This window comes from Acanthochromis polyacanthus, chromosome 12, assembly GCF_021347895.1.
Source record: "Acanthochromis polyacanthus isolate Apoly-LR-REF ecotype Palm Island chromosome 12, KAUST_Apoly_ChrSc, whole genome shotgun sequence".
Taxonomy (NCBI): Eukaryota; Metazoa; Chordata; class Actinopteri; family Pomacentridae; genus Acanthochromis; species Acanthochromis polyacanthus.
The window spans coordinates 40,625,764-40,640,914 of NC_067124.1; the positions used below are offsets into that span (position 1 = coordinate 40,625,764).

General features: G+C 40.5%; 2 protein-coding genes across 2 annotated transcripts; both read left to right on the forward strand.

Annotated features, from left to right (window-relative positions):
* The first annotated feature begins 4,560 nt into the window (after positions 1-4,560).
* On the forward strand, positions 4,561-7,316 carry LOC127536426 (tripartite motif-containing protein 16-like). The gene is given in 2 exon segments (XM_051956750.1): positions 4,561-6,214; positions 6,217-7,316. Coding segments are annotated over 2 exon segments (1,686 nt in total). The 3' UTR covers positions 6,249-7,316.
* A 3,569-nt stretch (positions 7,317-10,885) lies between these two features.
* On the forward strand, positions 10,886-14,232 carry LOC127536428 (tripartite motif-containing protein 16-like). The gene has a single exon (XM_051956752.1). It carries the CDS (start codon positions 11,218-11,220, stop codon positions 12,898-12,900), a length of 1,683 nt encoding a protein of 560 aa, XP_051812712.1. The 5' UTR covers positions 10,886-11,217; the 3' UTR covers positions 12,901-14,232.
* The last annotated feature ends 919 nt before the right edge of the window (positions 14,233-15,151 follow it).

Here is a 15,151-nt window from a genome sequence, read left to right on the forward strand (position 1 = left end):
ACAATCAACGAGTGCATACTTATTGCCTTATTAAATTAACGTTTAATAAGGCAATATCGCTACAAATAAACACAATAAATGAGCAGAAGCTGGATTCTACCGTTGCTGCTGATGTCATCCATTGAAATAAATATTCTCTCCCTAAGCTGCTGGTTTGTTTGCAGTCTGACAGTTGATCTCCTCAGAAAAGGTCCAGACATGAAGAATCCAACGTTAGCATGGTTGAAGTGCAGATTTCCACCTGAACTTTTACCACAATTTACCACAATGTTTCTGTGCTCAATAGTTTGCTCACATTTTTTTCCTTTCAGTGACTTCCCAGTTATTCATTTAAATGTTGGTGATGTAAAAAATACAGATTGTGTCCAAATGTGGACTTTTTAAAGGTAAATCTATGAGCAGCATTTGTTAGATGTGATATTTATCATGTTGGAATTTCTGTTGAAATCCAACTTTATTAGAATTCAGTCAGCAGTTATTATTAAATGTTTGTTTAATAGTTGTTAATATATTAGTTATCAGTCAGTCTTTATTAAATCTGGAGGATATAAACCACTATGATTATTATTATTGTTCATAATAGTAGTGAAAGCGGGAACATTTAGGACTAGAAATGATTTAACTGTAGTTTGTGTTTTTGTCTCATTATGGAGCTAAAAATGTTAATTATCAACACTTTTCTGAAGCATTTCTTACAAAAGTGAACAAATTTGATTTTTTTCTCTTAATTTTATCATCATTTTATAATAGTTAACTATAATCAGCGCAGACTGACTTAATTTATGGCCTCATTTATTGTTAATATGACGTCAGTAAACAGGTGAAATGGAAGCTTGATGAAGCAGTGAACCACTTCCTGCTGCTTCCAAACATCTGACAAGCAGAAGAGCGCCATCTGCTGGCTCTGTGTCAGAACTGCATCTAAGTGGAAACAACTGGAAAAGCCTCAGGACTGCTTTGTCCTGGAATAAAAGCTTTAAAAACGGTAAATATGTATGTTTGTATATACATATATCTGTTTAAACATAGAATAATGTTACTTTTAAAGCCACAGTTGAGTAAGAAAGGATGGTTTTATCTTGCTGACTTGTTTCCACTGCATCTGCCGTCTTCTATCTGATGTGTTGATGACAAGTCCATCTTCCAAAAATCCTAAAAATATCTAAAATGATTCCATATATATCAGTAAAACTTCTAATATTTTCCTTCAGAACATTCACAAAAAAAATCAACCAAAATCCAGTGAAATTTTTTTTGTGAGTGTTCTTTTTTTTGATACTTGTAATTTTTATTTTGTTTTATACATGCTCAAAAAAAATAAACTAAATCAACAATAAATAGATACAACAGAAACAACAAAAAATACAACAATACATTACAACATTAAATGACAAAACATAAAAACAAGGGACAAGACAAAGGAAAAAAATAATATAAGGTTGCATATTTAGTTTCCATATATATGCTGTAGGAAGGCATCCCATTTCAATTTATGTTTTCCTCCACTGTAGAGGGGAGAAATATGCTCATAGGCAGCAACCATGGATAATGAGCTGTACCAGTCTGAAATGGATGGTGTAAATTTAGATTTCCACCGTTGTACGAGCAACTTTCTTCCAACCATTAATGCAGTCTGAACAAATTCAAGGCTGTTTTTAGAAATGAGTCCCTTTAGCATTGACAGGTCTCCCAGAATGAACAAATGAGCAGAGAAAGGAATGTTAAACTTAATAATGGAGTTCATGGATTCATGTACAGCATTCCAAAAATCTTGCACTTTGGAACAATACCATAACATATGAATTAGTGTACCATTTGTGAGTGTTCTTAAACATTTTTAGCATTTCTTTTTTCCACCAAAAATGTTCAGAGATTTCCCAAAAATGTTGAAAATGTGGACATCAGAAGTTTCACTGTGGAAATATGTATTTTTTCCACATTTTCAAACTTTAAAACAAGTTAATTTTGACCCTCAGGACGACATGAGGGTTAAACTGAAAATAGGTGGATGTGGCAACGAACCGGAGTAATGTGATGATGCAACCCGGTCTCACGGGGATTCGTGAAACTGTCACGTAAGTTTTAGTTTCGGTTTCGTGCGCACCAACACGATTTCGTCATGTTTTTCGTGCCGCTCACCACGAAATGTTTTTCGCTGTGGTAATCACATCTGAAAGTGGTTTATACCGGCGGATTCATGACGATCTAAGCTGTCCATCGGCGTATACTGCTTGTATGATCGCGTTTGCGGCCGCCGGCCGCCGGACATTCTTGAAATTCCTATGCAAATTGGTAAGTGTACCACCGGCTTATGGTTAGATTATGGTTAGGTTATGGTTAGGATTATGGTTAGGGTTATGTTTAGGGACGATGTCATGAAAAATATAGCGTTGGATTCGCCACGGTTTTACATTAACAATATAATATACACATTCTTTTGAAATACGTTCTGAGTGGCACGAAAAGTCCGCCGTTTAAAATACATTGGTGCGCATTTCGTGGTGAGCGGCACGAAAAACATGACGAAATCGTGTTGGTGCGCACGAAACCGAAACTAAACTTACGTGACAGTTTCACGAATCCTCGTGAGATCGGGCTGGATGATGTCATCTACTGTTCAGTTTGTGTGTTGTTTCAGTGTCCTGTCCTTCATGAGTCGTTCCTGTATGATGTGTAACGTGACGTCTACGACGGATTCAGTGAATAATGAAACTACGTCATGTGATGTGGAGGGCTGGACCCAAATATCCCGAATATACGAATATTAGTTCGCTACGGCGGTATCCGGATATTAATTTTGGTATCCGAATATTCGCTCCCATCCCCCGTCAGACGTTACCGGCGGAACGAATATGCGGCGTTACTGTCTTCCCTCTGCCTTCGGCCCACATCGGCTCATATCGGCTCATCCCGTCCTGTGATCACATAAACATACACACATGTCTATGTGATCACTCCTTCCTCCCCCCAGATGAAAATAGGAACATTCAGAGCTCGTCTCTTCCCTTTGTCTTCGGCCCACTTCGGCTCCTCCATTCCTGTTTCTTACCACCTGAATGTCCGGGTTGCTGCCGACTCTGACGTCACGCTTCACTTCGTTGCATAAACACAAATAAGATGCTGAAGACCTCCGCTGTTTGGGAATTCTTCAGTTTAACTGAAGACAAAACGGCAGAAAGGCAGTGTGCAACACATGCGTCCGGGAGACCAGACAAATGGATCCAAATATTGGGGCGGTCCACCCCGGACGTTACGGGTTTGTTATTATGCAAGACAGGTCAAAGTTTCAGTCATATAAATTCATTCCAAATCGTGGATATAAAATGAATCCATTTGTCCTAAATTAGGTCAAATTCATCCTTTGAATTTGTAAAGAGTATGTCATTTTTTCCATTTTAAATATTTCCTTTACTGTTCCCAACCAATCATCAAAAGTTGGTGGGGTTGAATTTAGCCGTTTTCTTTTCATTTTCTTGTAACTGACTTCTTATTATGATGTCATTTACAGTGTTACGGTACGATGTTTTATTGATCCTTTGTGTGTTATTAAGATGTTAAAATAAATGCCGTTACAGAAAATGTGCTCCTGATTGTTTTATTTTTTCAGATCTCACACTGTTATATGAAGGCAGACAGTGGTTCTACACGCCTCATGAGGTGCCCTTTATTCCCACTGAGCCCCTGCCCCTCAACATGTCTGTGCACGCCCCTGGCTCTGTGTTTGAGTGTGGGTGGGGCGGTAACCAAGAAACAGGGGAGTGGACGGGTCCTGGAAAAGGACAAACGAACGTATTTGGCTTTATTGTGGAGAACTGGGAGAGAATAAGGAGGGGTTCATACTCTCAGCAAAGTAAGCCCAAATCAGCGCCTACACTTTAGAAAACAAACCCAAAACCCCACAACCTGCGACTGATGACATTTGGAAGCGACTTTACAGAAAAACAAGCCCAAAGTGGATTATAATAAGTGGACTGGACAACACTGGATGTCAGCAGCAGTAAACGGGTGACATCAGAGTGGTACTTTGACCTTTTTTTTTACTGATAAAAGGCAAATATTTGCTGTGAAAAAGACCTTTGACTGTTATAAATGCTGCTTTTATGAGTGATTTAACTGCAGTTTGTGCTGTTGTCTTGTTATTGAGCTACAAAGGTTCAGTTTATTTTACAAATATTTGAAGTAAAAATGCAGCAAACTGTAATTTATGCTGTTTATGTTAATTACCAACACTTTTCCAAAACATCTCCACCATAAACTGAAGCATTTCTAACGTTTTTCTTCATCTTCTAATAATGAAGTGGACTCTGTGCAGGTTGGTTCTGTGCTTATCAGATCTCAGCCTGATAACTCTGCTCTTCTTCCTGCTCCCAAACAGCAGCTCCACTCTGTCCACACGTTTCCTGGTTCCTCCCCTTCAGATCTGCACTCTGAAGATGGGTGGAACCAACATGTGGTGACGTGGAAGAGCTGCAGGAACACGTGATTTGTAGATCACAGCTCAGACTAGTTTTCAGGAAGGAGGAAGTGAAAGTCACACAGTCGCTGGTAGTGAGAGGAGGAATGGCTCAGAAAGGAGTTCAGCTGGACCGAGAAACCTCTTGTTGCATCTGTCTGGATCTCCTGAAGGATCCGGTCACTACTTCCTGTGGACACAGCTACTGTATGAAGTGTATTAAAGCCCACTGGGATGGAGAGGACCAGAAGAGAATCTACAGCTGCCCTCAGTGCAGGAAGACTTTCACAGCGAGGCCTGACCTGGAGAAAAACACCATGTTAGCAGCTTTAGTGGAGCAGCTGAAGAAGACTGGACTCCAAGCTGCTGCTGCTGATCACTGCTATGCTGGACCTGAAGATGTGGCCTGTGATTCCTGTTCTGGTAGAAAACTGAAAGCCTTCAAGTCCTGTTTGTTCTGTTTGGCTTCTTTCTGTGAGAATCACCTTCAGCCTCACTATGAGTCTCCAACTTTTAAGAAACACCAGCTGGTGGAGCCCTCCAAGAACCTCCAGGAGAACATCTGCTCTCGTCACGATGAGGTGAAGAAGATGTTCTGTCGTACTGATCAGCAGTCTATCTGTTATCTCTGCTCTGTGGACCAACATAAAGGCCACGACACGGTCTCAGCTGCAGCAGAAAGGACTGAGAGGCAGAAGAAGCTGGAGGTGAGTCGACTGAACATCCAGCAGAGAATCCAGGACAGACGGAAAGATGTGAAGCTGCTTCAACAGGAGCTGAAGGACATCAAGGTCTCTGCTGATAAAACAGTGGAGGACAGTGAGGAGATGTTCACCCAGATGATCCATCTGATCCAGAACAGAAGCTCTGAGGTGGAGCAGCAGATCAGATCCCAGCAGAAGACCCAAGAGAGTCGAGTCAAAGCGCTCAAGGAGAAGCTGCAGCAGGAGATCAGGGATCTGGAGAGGAAAGAGGCTGAGCTGAAGCAGCTCTCAGATACACCAGATCACAGCCAGTTTCTCCACAACTACCCCTCAGTGTCAGCACTCAGTGAGTCCACACACTCATCCAGCATCAGCATCCGTCCTCTGAGACACTTTGAGGACGTGACAGCAGCTGTGAAAGAGCTCAGAGGTAAAGTAGAGGACGTTCTGAAGGACACCTGGACAGACATCTCACTGACACTCACTCAGCCAGACGTTTTACTGTCAGAACCAGAACCAGGACCAGAACCAAAGACCAGAGCTGGATTCATGAGATATTCACGTCAAATCACTCTGGATCCAAACACAGTAAACAGAAACCTGTTATTATCTGAAGGGAACAGAAAAGTAACATTTATGGATCAACAACAGTCTTATCCTGATCATCCAGACAGATTCACTGAATGGTTTCAGGTTCTGAGTAGAGAGAGTCTGACTGGACGTTGTTACTGGGAGGTGGAGTGGAGAGGAGGACTAGAAGGAGGAGTTTTTGTATCAGTTTCATACAAGAACATCAGCAGAGCAGGAAGTGGGGCTGAATGTAGATTTGGATGTAATAACAAATCTTGGGCATTAGATTGTTCCCAAAACTGTTATGATTTTTATTACAACAACACTAAAACTCCCGTCTCAGGTCCTCAGTCTTCCAGAGTAGGAGTTTATCTGGATCACAGAGCAGGTATTCTGTCTTTCTACAGCGTCTCTGAAACCATGACTCTCCTCCACAGAGTCCAGACCACATTCACTGAGCCGCTACATGCTGAACTTTGCATTGATTTTGTTCAAGTGCTGAGTTGTGTGAAGTGAAGTAGAGGGAGGTAACTGAAGGTGCAGTGAGTCTGATTGTGTCTTTGCTTCTTGGACTCATTTAGTCTCCATCATTGCTGCTCACAGCTCGTTGTTGTTTGGTTTCTACAGAGATCAGCTGTGGATCAAACAGTGAGCGTCAGCACTCCTTGGTCTTCTCCTTTCTTCTTCTGCTCCTCTCTGACTTTCTTCCAACTTTCTCCACTAAAATGTGACTGTGATTTGTGTGGATGTTTCCAGCCCAGATGTAGTTTGTGCTCTCAGTCGGTAGAGAGGATTTCTTCCACAGGACCGACAAGTGGAAAGTGTGATTTGATCCAGTTTGGGTGTGCAGACGTTTGGTTGAGTCCCGACCCTCATCGGACAGCAGATGTTGTGTGGTTGTGGACTTGATGTTGATTTTCCTGAAGGTGAAACTTCCCCATGAGGCTGTGCTGTTGGTTGAGTGTGGAAGCAGCCACACGTTGAGTCTGCTTTGAAAGCATCACCACACAACAAGTCATGTTTGATGGAGCTTTCTGTTGTTCCTGACAACTTTTCTGACTCGTCACTGAACCGCTGACTGATGCAGTTTTTACACCTCAAATATTTAAACATCAACAACAAACAGAAAATGTGCATCTGTGTCAGCTTCACACAGAAATCACTCAATTCTTGGTTTATTTCCAACATTTTATTGTAAATATTTCCATGTTTTCACGTTTCAGCTTCTCAGAAACTATTTTTCAATTTAAAATCTGCGTGGAAATGTAACAGGAAGTGACTTTTATTGTTTTCCTCTCATTTGAATTCATGTTTCTTCAATCCTGTGTCAGCGATGCGTTTAAGGAACAGCTGAGGTGATGGAAAACTCAGCTTTCTATTCCAATGTGCTTCATGTTTCTTTGACAGAGATCTATGTACAGACTATGTTGTATTTGTGTTTTCTGGGGAAATCTGATCATTTTATTCATCTCACATGGTGATGTGTCATTTTGTTGCTTTGTTTTGTTTCCAGACTGTCCACAAACTTGTGACTGGGCTTCATGTTAATCTGCTAATAAACACAATAAATGAGCAGAAGCTGGATTCTACCGTTGCTGCTGATGTCATCCATTGAAATAAATATTCTCTCCCTAAGCTGCTGGTTTGTTTGCAGTCTGACAGTTGATCTCCTCAGAAAAGGTCCAGACATGAAGAATCCAACGTTAGCATGGTTGAAGTGCAGATTTCCACCTGAACTTTTACCACAATTTACCACAATGTTTCTGTGCTCAATAGTTTGCTCACATTTTTTTCCTTTTAGTGACTTCCCAGTTATTCATTTAAATGTTGGTGATGTAAAAAATACAGATTGTGTCCAAATGTGGACTTTTTAAAGGTAAATCTATGAGCAGCATTTGTTAGATGTGATATTTATCATGTTGGAATTTCTGTTGAAATCCAACTTTATTAGAATTCAGTCAGCAGTTATTATTAAATGTTTGTTTAATAGTTGTTAATATATTAGTTATCAGTCAGTCTTTATTAAATCTGGAGGATATAATCCACTATGATTATTATTATTGTTCATTATAATAGTAAAAGCGGGAACATTTAGGACTAGAAATGATTTAACTGTAGTTTGTGTTTTTGTCTCATTATGGAGCTAAAAATGTTAATTATCAACACTTTTCTGAAGCATTTCTTACAAAAGTGAACAAATTTGATTTTTTTCTCTTAATTTTATCATCATTTTATAATAGTTAACTATAATCAGCGCAGACTGACTTAATTTATGGCCTCATTTATTGTTAATATGACGTCAGTAAACGGGTGAAATGGAAGCTTGATGAAGCAGTGAACCACTTCCTGCTGCTTCCAAACATCTGACAAGCAGAAGAGCGCCATCTGCTGGCTCTGTGTCAGAACTGCATCTAAGTGGAAACAACTGGAAAAGCCTCAGGACTGCTTTGTACCGGAATAAAAGCTTTAAAAACGGTAAATATGTATGTTTGTATATACATATATCTGTTTAAACATAGAATAATGTTACTTTTAAAGCCACAGTTGAGTAAGAAAGGATGGTTTTATCTTGCTGACTTGTTTCCACTGCATCTGCCGTCTTCTATCTGATGTGTTGATGACAAGTCCATCTTCCAAAAAATCGTAAAAATATCTAAAATGATTCCATATATATCAGTAAAACTTCTAATATTTTCCTTAAGAACATTCACAAAAAAAATCAACCAAAATCCAGTGAAATTTTTTGTGAGTGTTCTTTTTTTGATACTTGTAATTTTTATTTTGTTTTATACATGCTCAAAAAAAATAAACTAAATCAACAATAAATAGATACAACAGAAACAACAAAAATATAACAATACATTACAACATTAAATGACAAAACATAAAAACAAGGGACAAGACAAGAAAGGAAAAACAATAATATAAGGTTGCATATTTAGTTTCCATATATATGCTGTAGGAAGGCATCCCATTTCAATTTATGTTTTCCTCCACTGTAGAGGGGAGAAATATGCTCATAGGCAGCAACCATGGATAATGAGCTGTACCAGTCTGAAATCGATGGTGTAAATTTAGATTTCCACCGTTGTACGAGCAACTTTCTTCCAACCATTAATGCAGTCTGAACAAATTCAAGGCTGTTTTTAGAAATGAGTCCCTTTAGCATTGACAGGTTTCCCAGAATGAACAAATGAGCAGAGAAAGGAATGTTAAACTTAATAATGGAGTTCATGGATTCATGTACAGCATTCCAAAAATCTTGCACTTTGGAACAATACCATAACATATGAATTAGTGTACCATTTGTGAGTGTTCTTAAACATTTTTAGCATTTCTTTTTTCCACCAAAAAATGTTCAGAGATTTCCCAAAAATGTTGAAAATGTGGACATCAGAAGTTTCACTGTGGAAATATGTATTTTTTTCCACATTTTCAAACTTTAAAACAAGTTAATTTTGACCCTCAGGACGACATGAGGGTTAAACTGAAAATAGGTGGATGTGGCAACGAACCGGAGTAATGTGATGATGTCATCTACTGTTCAGTTTGTGTGTTGTTTCAGTGTCCTGTCCTTCATGAGTCGTTCCTGTATGATGTGTAACGTGACGTCTACGACGGATTCAGTGAATAATGAAACTACGTCATGTGATGTGGAGGGCTGGACCCAAATATCCCGAATATACGAATATTAGTTCGCTACGGCGGTATCCGGATATTAATTTTGGTATCCGAATATTCGCTCCCATCCCCCGTCAGACGTTACCGGGCGGAACGAATATGCGGCGTTACTGTCTTCCCTCCACCTTCGGCCCACATCGGCTCATATCGGCTCATCCCGTCCTGTGATCACATAAACATTTACACACATGTCTATGTGATCACTCCTTCCTCCCCCCAGATGAAAATAGGAACATTCAGAGCTCGTCTCTTCCCTTTGTCTTCGGCCCACTTCGGCTCCTCCATTTGTGTTTCTTACCACCTGAATGTCCGGGTTGCTGCCGACTCTGACGTCACGCTTCACTTCGTTGCATAAACACAAAATAAGATGCTGAAGACCTCCGCTGTTTGGGAATTCTTCAGTTTAACTGAAGACAAAACGGCAGAAAGGCAGTGTGCAACACATGCGTCCGGGAGACCAGACAAATGGATCCAAATATTGGGGCGGTCCACCCCCGGACGTTACGGGTTTGTTACTATGCAAGACAGGTCAAAGTTTCAGTCATATAAATTCATTCCAAATCGTGGATATAAAATGAATCCATTTGTCCTAAATTAGGTCAAATTCATCCTTTGAATTTGTAAAGAGTATGTCATTTTTTCCATTTTAAATATTTCCTTTACTGTTCCCAACCAATCATCAAAAGTTGGTGGGGTTGAATTTAGCCGTTTTCTTTTCATTTTCTTGTAACTGACTTCTTATTATGATGTCATTTACAGTGTTACGGTACAATGTTTTATTGATCCTTTGTGTGTTATTAAGATGTTAAAATAAATGCCGTTACAGAAAATGTGCTCCTGATTGTTTTATTTTTTCAGATCTCACACTGTTATATGAAGGCAGACAGTGGTTCTACACGCCTCATGAGGTGCCCTTTATTCCCACTGAGCCCCTGCCCCTCAACATGTCTGTGCACGCCCCTGGCTCTGTGTTTGAGTGTGGGTGGGGCGGTAACCAAGAAACAGGGGAGTGGACGGGTCCTGGAAAAGGACAAACGAACGTATTTGGCTTTATTGTGGAGAACTGGGAGAGAATAAGGAGGGGTTCATACTCTCAGCAAAGTAAGCCCAAATCAGCACCTACACTTTAGAAAACAAACCCAAAACCCCACAACCTGCGACTGATGACATTTGGAAGCGACTTTACAGAAAAACAAGCCCAAAGTGGATTATAATAAGTGGACTGGACAACACTGGATGTCAGCAGCAGTAAACAGGTGACATCAGAGTGGTACTAAGACCTTTTTTTTTACTGATAAAAGGCAAATATTTGCTGTGAAAAAGACCTTTGACTGTTATAAATGCTGCTTTTATGAGTGATTTAACTGCAGTTTGTGCTGTTGTCTTGTTATTGAGCTAAAAAGGTTCAGTTTATTTTACAAATATTTGAAGTAAAAATGCAGCAAACTGTAATTTATACTGTTCTGTTAATCATCAACACTTTTCCAAAACATCTCCACCATAAACTGAAGCATTTCTAACGTTTTTCTTCATCTTCTAATAATGAAGTGGACTCTGTGCAGGTTGGTTCTGTGCTTATCAGATCTCAGCCTGATAACTCTGCTCTTCTTCCTGCTCCCAAACAGCAGCTCCACTCTGTCCACACGTTTCCTGGTTCCTCCCCTTCAGATCTGCACTCTGAAGATGGGTGGAACCAACATGTGGTGACGTGGAAGAGCTGCAGGAACACGTGATTTGTAGATCACAGCTCAGACTAGTTTCAGGAAGGAGGAAGTGAAAGTCACACAGTCGCTGGTAGTGAGAGGAGGAATGGCTCAGAAAGGAGTTCAGCTGGACCGAGAAACCTTCTCTTGTTCCATCTGTCTGGATCTCCTGAAGGATCCGGTCACTACTTCCTGTGGACACAGCTACTGTATGAAGTGTATTAAAGCCCACTGGGATGGAGAGGACCAGAAGAGAATCTACAGCTGCCCTCAGTGCAGGAAGACTTTCACAGCGAGGCCTGACCTGGAGAAAAACACCATGTTAGCAGCTTTAGTGGAGCAGCTGAAGAAGACTGGACTCCAAGCTGCTGCTGCTGATCACTGCTATGCTGGACCTGAAGATGTGGCCTGTGATTCCTGTTCTGGTAGAAAACTGAAAGCCTTCAAGTCCTGTTTGTTCTGTTTGGCTTCTTTCTGTGAGAATCACCTTCAGCCTCACTATGAGTCTCCAACTTTTAAGAAACACCAGCTGGTGGAGCCCTCCAAGAACCTCCAGGAGAACATCTGCTCTCGTCACGATGAGGTGAAGAAGATGTTCTGTCGTACTGATCAGCAGTCTATCTGTTATCTCTGCTCTGTGGACCAACATAAAGGCCACGACACGGTCTCAGCTGCAGCAGAAAGGACTGAGAGGCAGAAGAAGCTGGAGGTGAGTCGACTGAACATCCAGCAGAGAATCCAGGACAGACGGAAAGATGTGAAGCTGCTTCAACAGGAGCTGAAGGGCATCAAGGTCTCTGCTGATAAAACAGTGGAGGACAGTGAGGAGATGTTCACCCAGATGATCCATCTGATCCAGAACAGAAGCTCTGAGGTGGAGCAGCAGATCAGATCCCAGCAGAAGACCCAAGAGAGTCGAGTCAAAGAGCTCAAGGAGAAGCTGCAGCAGGAGATCAGGGATCTGGAGAGGAAAGAGGCTGAGCTGAAGCAGCTCTCAGATACACCAGATCACAGCCAGTTTCTCCACAACTACCCCTCAGTGTCAGCACTCAGTGAGTCCACACACTCATCCAGCATCAGCATCCGTCCTCTGAGACACTTTGAGGACGTGACAGCAGCTGTGAAAGAGCTCAGAGGTAAAGTAGAGGACGTTCTGAAGGACACTTGGACAAACATCTCACTGACACTCACTCAGCCAGACGTTTTACTGTCAGAACCAGAACCAGAACCAAAGACCAGAGCTGGATTCATGAGATATTCACGTCAAATCACTCTGGATCCAAACACAGCAAACAGAAAACTGTTATTATCTGAAGGGAACAGAAAAGTAACATTTATGGGTCAACAACAGTCTTATCCTGATCATCCAGACAGATTCACTGGACGGCCACAGGTTCTGAGTAGAGAGAGTCTGACTGGACGTTGTTACTGGGAGGTGGAGTGGAGAGAAGGACTAGGAGGAGTTGATGTATCAGTTTCATACAAGAACATCAGCAGAGCAGGAAGTGGGGATGAATGTGGATTTGGATTTAATAACAAATCTTGGGCATTAGATTGTTCCCAAAACTGTTATGAATTTTGGTACAACAAAACTAAAACTCCCGTCTCAGGTCCTCGGTCCTCCAGAGTAGGAGTTTATCTGGATCACAGAGCAGGTATTCTGTCTTTCTACAGCGTCTCTGAAACCATGACTCTCCTCCACAGAGTCCAGACCACATTCACTGAGCCGCTACATGCTGGACTTTACATTTATTATGGAGCAAGTGCTGAGTTGTGTGAAGTGAAGTAGAGGGAGGTAACTGAAGGTGCAGTGAGTCTGATTGTGTCTTTGCTTCTTGGACTCATTTAGTCTCCATCATTGCTGCTCACAGCTCGTTGTTGTTTGGTTTCTACAGAGATCAGCTGTGGATCAAACAGTGAGCGTCAGCACTCCTTGGTCTTCTCCTTTCTTCTTCTGCTCCTCTCTGACTTTCTTCCAACTTTCTCCACTAAAATGTGACTGTGATTTGTGTGGATGTTTCCAGCCCAGATGTAGTTTGTGCTCTCAGTCGGTAGAGAGGATTTCTTCCACAGGACCGACAAGTGGAAAGTGTGATTTGATCCAGTTTGGGTGTGCAGACGTTTGGTTGAGTCCCGACACTCATCGGACAGCAGATGTTGTGTGGTTGTGGACTTGATGTTGATTTTCCTGAAGGTGAAACTTCCCCATGAGGCTGTGCTGTTGGTTGAGTGTGGAAGCAGCCACACGTTGAGTCTGCTTTGAAAGCATCACCACACAACAAGTCATGTTTGATGGAGCTTTCTGTTGTTCCTGACAACTTTTCTGACTCGTCACTGAACCGCTGACTGATGCAGTTTTTACACCTCAAATATTTAAACATCAACAACAAACAGAAAATGTGCATCTGTGTCAGCTTCACACAGAAATCACTCAATTCTTGGTTTATTTCCAACATTTTATTGTAAATATTTCCATGTTTTCATGTTTCAGCTTCTCAGAAACTATTTTTCATTTTAAAATCTGCGTGGAAATGTAACAGGAAGTGACTTTTATTGTTTTCCTCTCATTTGAATTCATGTTTCTTCAATCCTGTGTCAGTGATGCGTTTAAGGAACAGCTGAGGTGATGGAAAACTCAGCTTTCTATTCCAATGTGCTTCATGTTTCTTTGACAGAGATCTATGTACAGACTATGTTGTATTTGTGTTTTCTGGGGAAATCTGATCATTTTATTCATCTCACATGGTGATGTGTCATTTTGTTGCTTTGTTTTTGTCGTATCTGATCTGAGATGTATGTTGGGATGTTTGTTGCTTCTTAGAATAGATGTAGTTTTTTGCTGAAGGAAGTCATTTGTGGGATTAGATTGGGGATCATTATGTCCAGGAAATGATAATTGTTCTTTGGGGCTTGAATGACTCTTTGGGTGTCTTAATGATGGGGGTTGTTCTGTAGATGTCTTTTAATTAAGAAACATATGTTGTGACCTCATACTTGTCTAAAACATTTAAATATGATCTCAGATTTTTGTTCAGGGAGATTCATTTGACCGGATCCTCCCAGACAGTCTCTGTGTCTGATCGATGCTGTTCTTACTTATAATAAACTTATTATTAAGCAAGTCAGTGTCAACGGATGTTTCTTCTCCGCCTGCACATCACGGACATCAGAGAAACGACGACAATTTGTTTCCAGACTGTCCACAAACTTGTGACTGGGCTTCATGTTAATCTGCTAATAAACACAATAAATGAGCAGAAGCTGGATTCTACCGTTGCTGCTGATGTCATCCATTGAAATAAATATTCTCTCCCTAAGCTGCTGGTTTGTTTGCAGTCTGACAGTTGATCTCCTCAGAAAAGGTCCAGACATGAAGAATCCAACGTTAGCATGGTTGAAGTGCAGATTTCCACCTGAACTTTTACCACAATTTACCACAATGTTTCTGTGCTCAATAGTTTGCTCACATTTTTTCCTTTCAGTGACTTCCCAGTTATTCATTTAAATGTTGGTGATGTAAAAAATACAGATTGTGTCCAAATGTGGACTTTTTAAAGGTAAATCTATGAGCAGCATTTGTTAGATGTGATATTTATCATGTTGGAATTTCTGTTGAAATCCAACTTTATTAGAATTCAGTCAGCAGTTATTATTAAATGTTTGTTTAATAGTTGTTAATATATTAGTTATCAGTCAGTCTTTATTAAATCTGGAGGATATAAACCACTATGATTATTATTATTGTTCATAATAGTAGTAAAAGCGGGAACATTTAGGACTAGAAATGATTTAACTGTAGTTTGTGTTTTTGTCTCATTATGGAGCTAAAAATGTTAATTATCAACACTTTTCTGAAGCATTTCTTACAAAAGTGAACAAATTTGATTTTTTTCTCTTAATTTTATCATCATTTTATAATAGTTAACTATAATCAGCGCAGACTGACTTAATTTATGGCCTCATTTAGTGTTAATATGACGTCAGTAAACAGGTGAAATGGAAGCTTGATGAAGCAGTGAACCACTTCCTGCTGCTTCCAA

Coding starts and splice junctions, on each gene's coding strand:
- LOC127536428 (XM_051956752.1), top strand. CDS start 11,218: ATGGCTCAGAAAGGAGTTCAGCTGGACCGAGAAACCTTCTCTTGTTCC.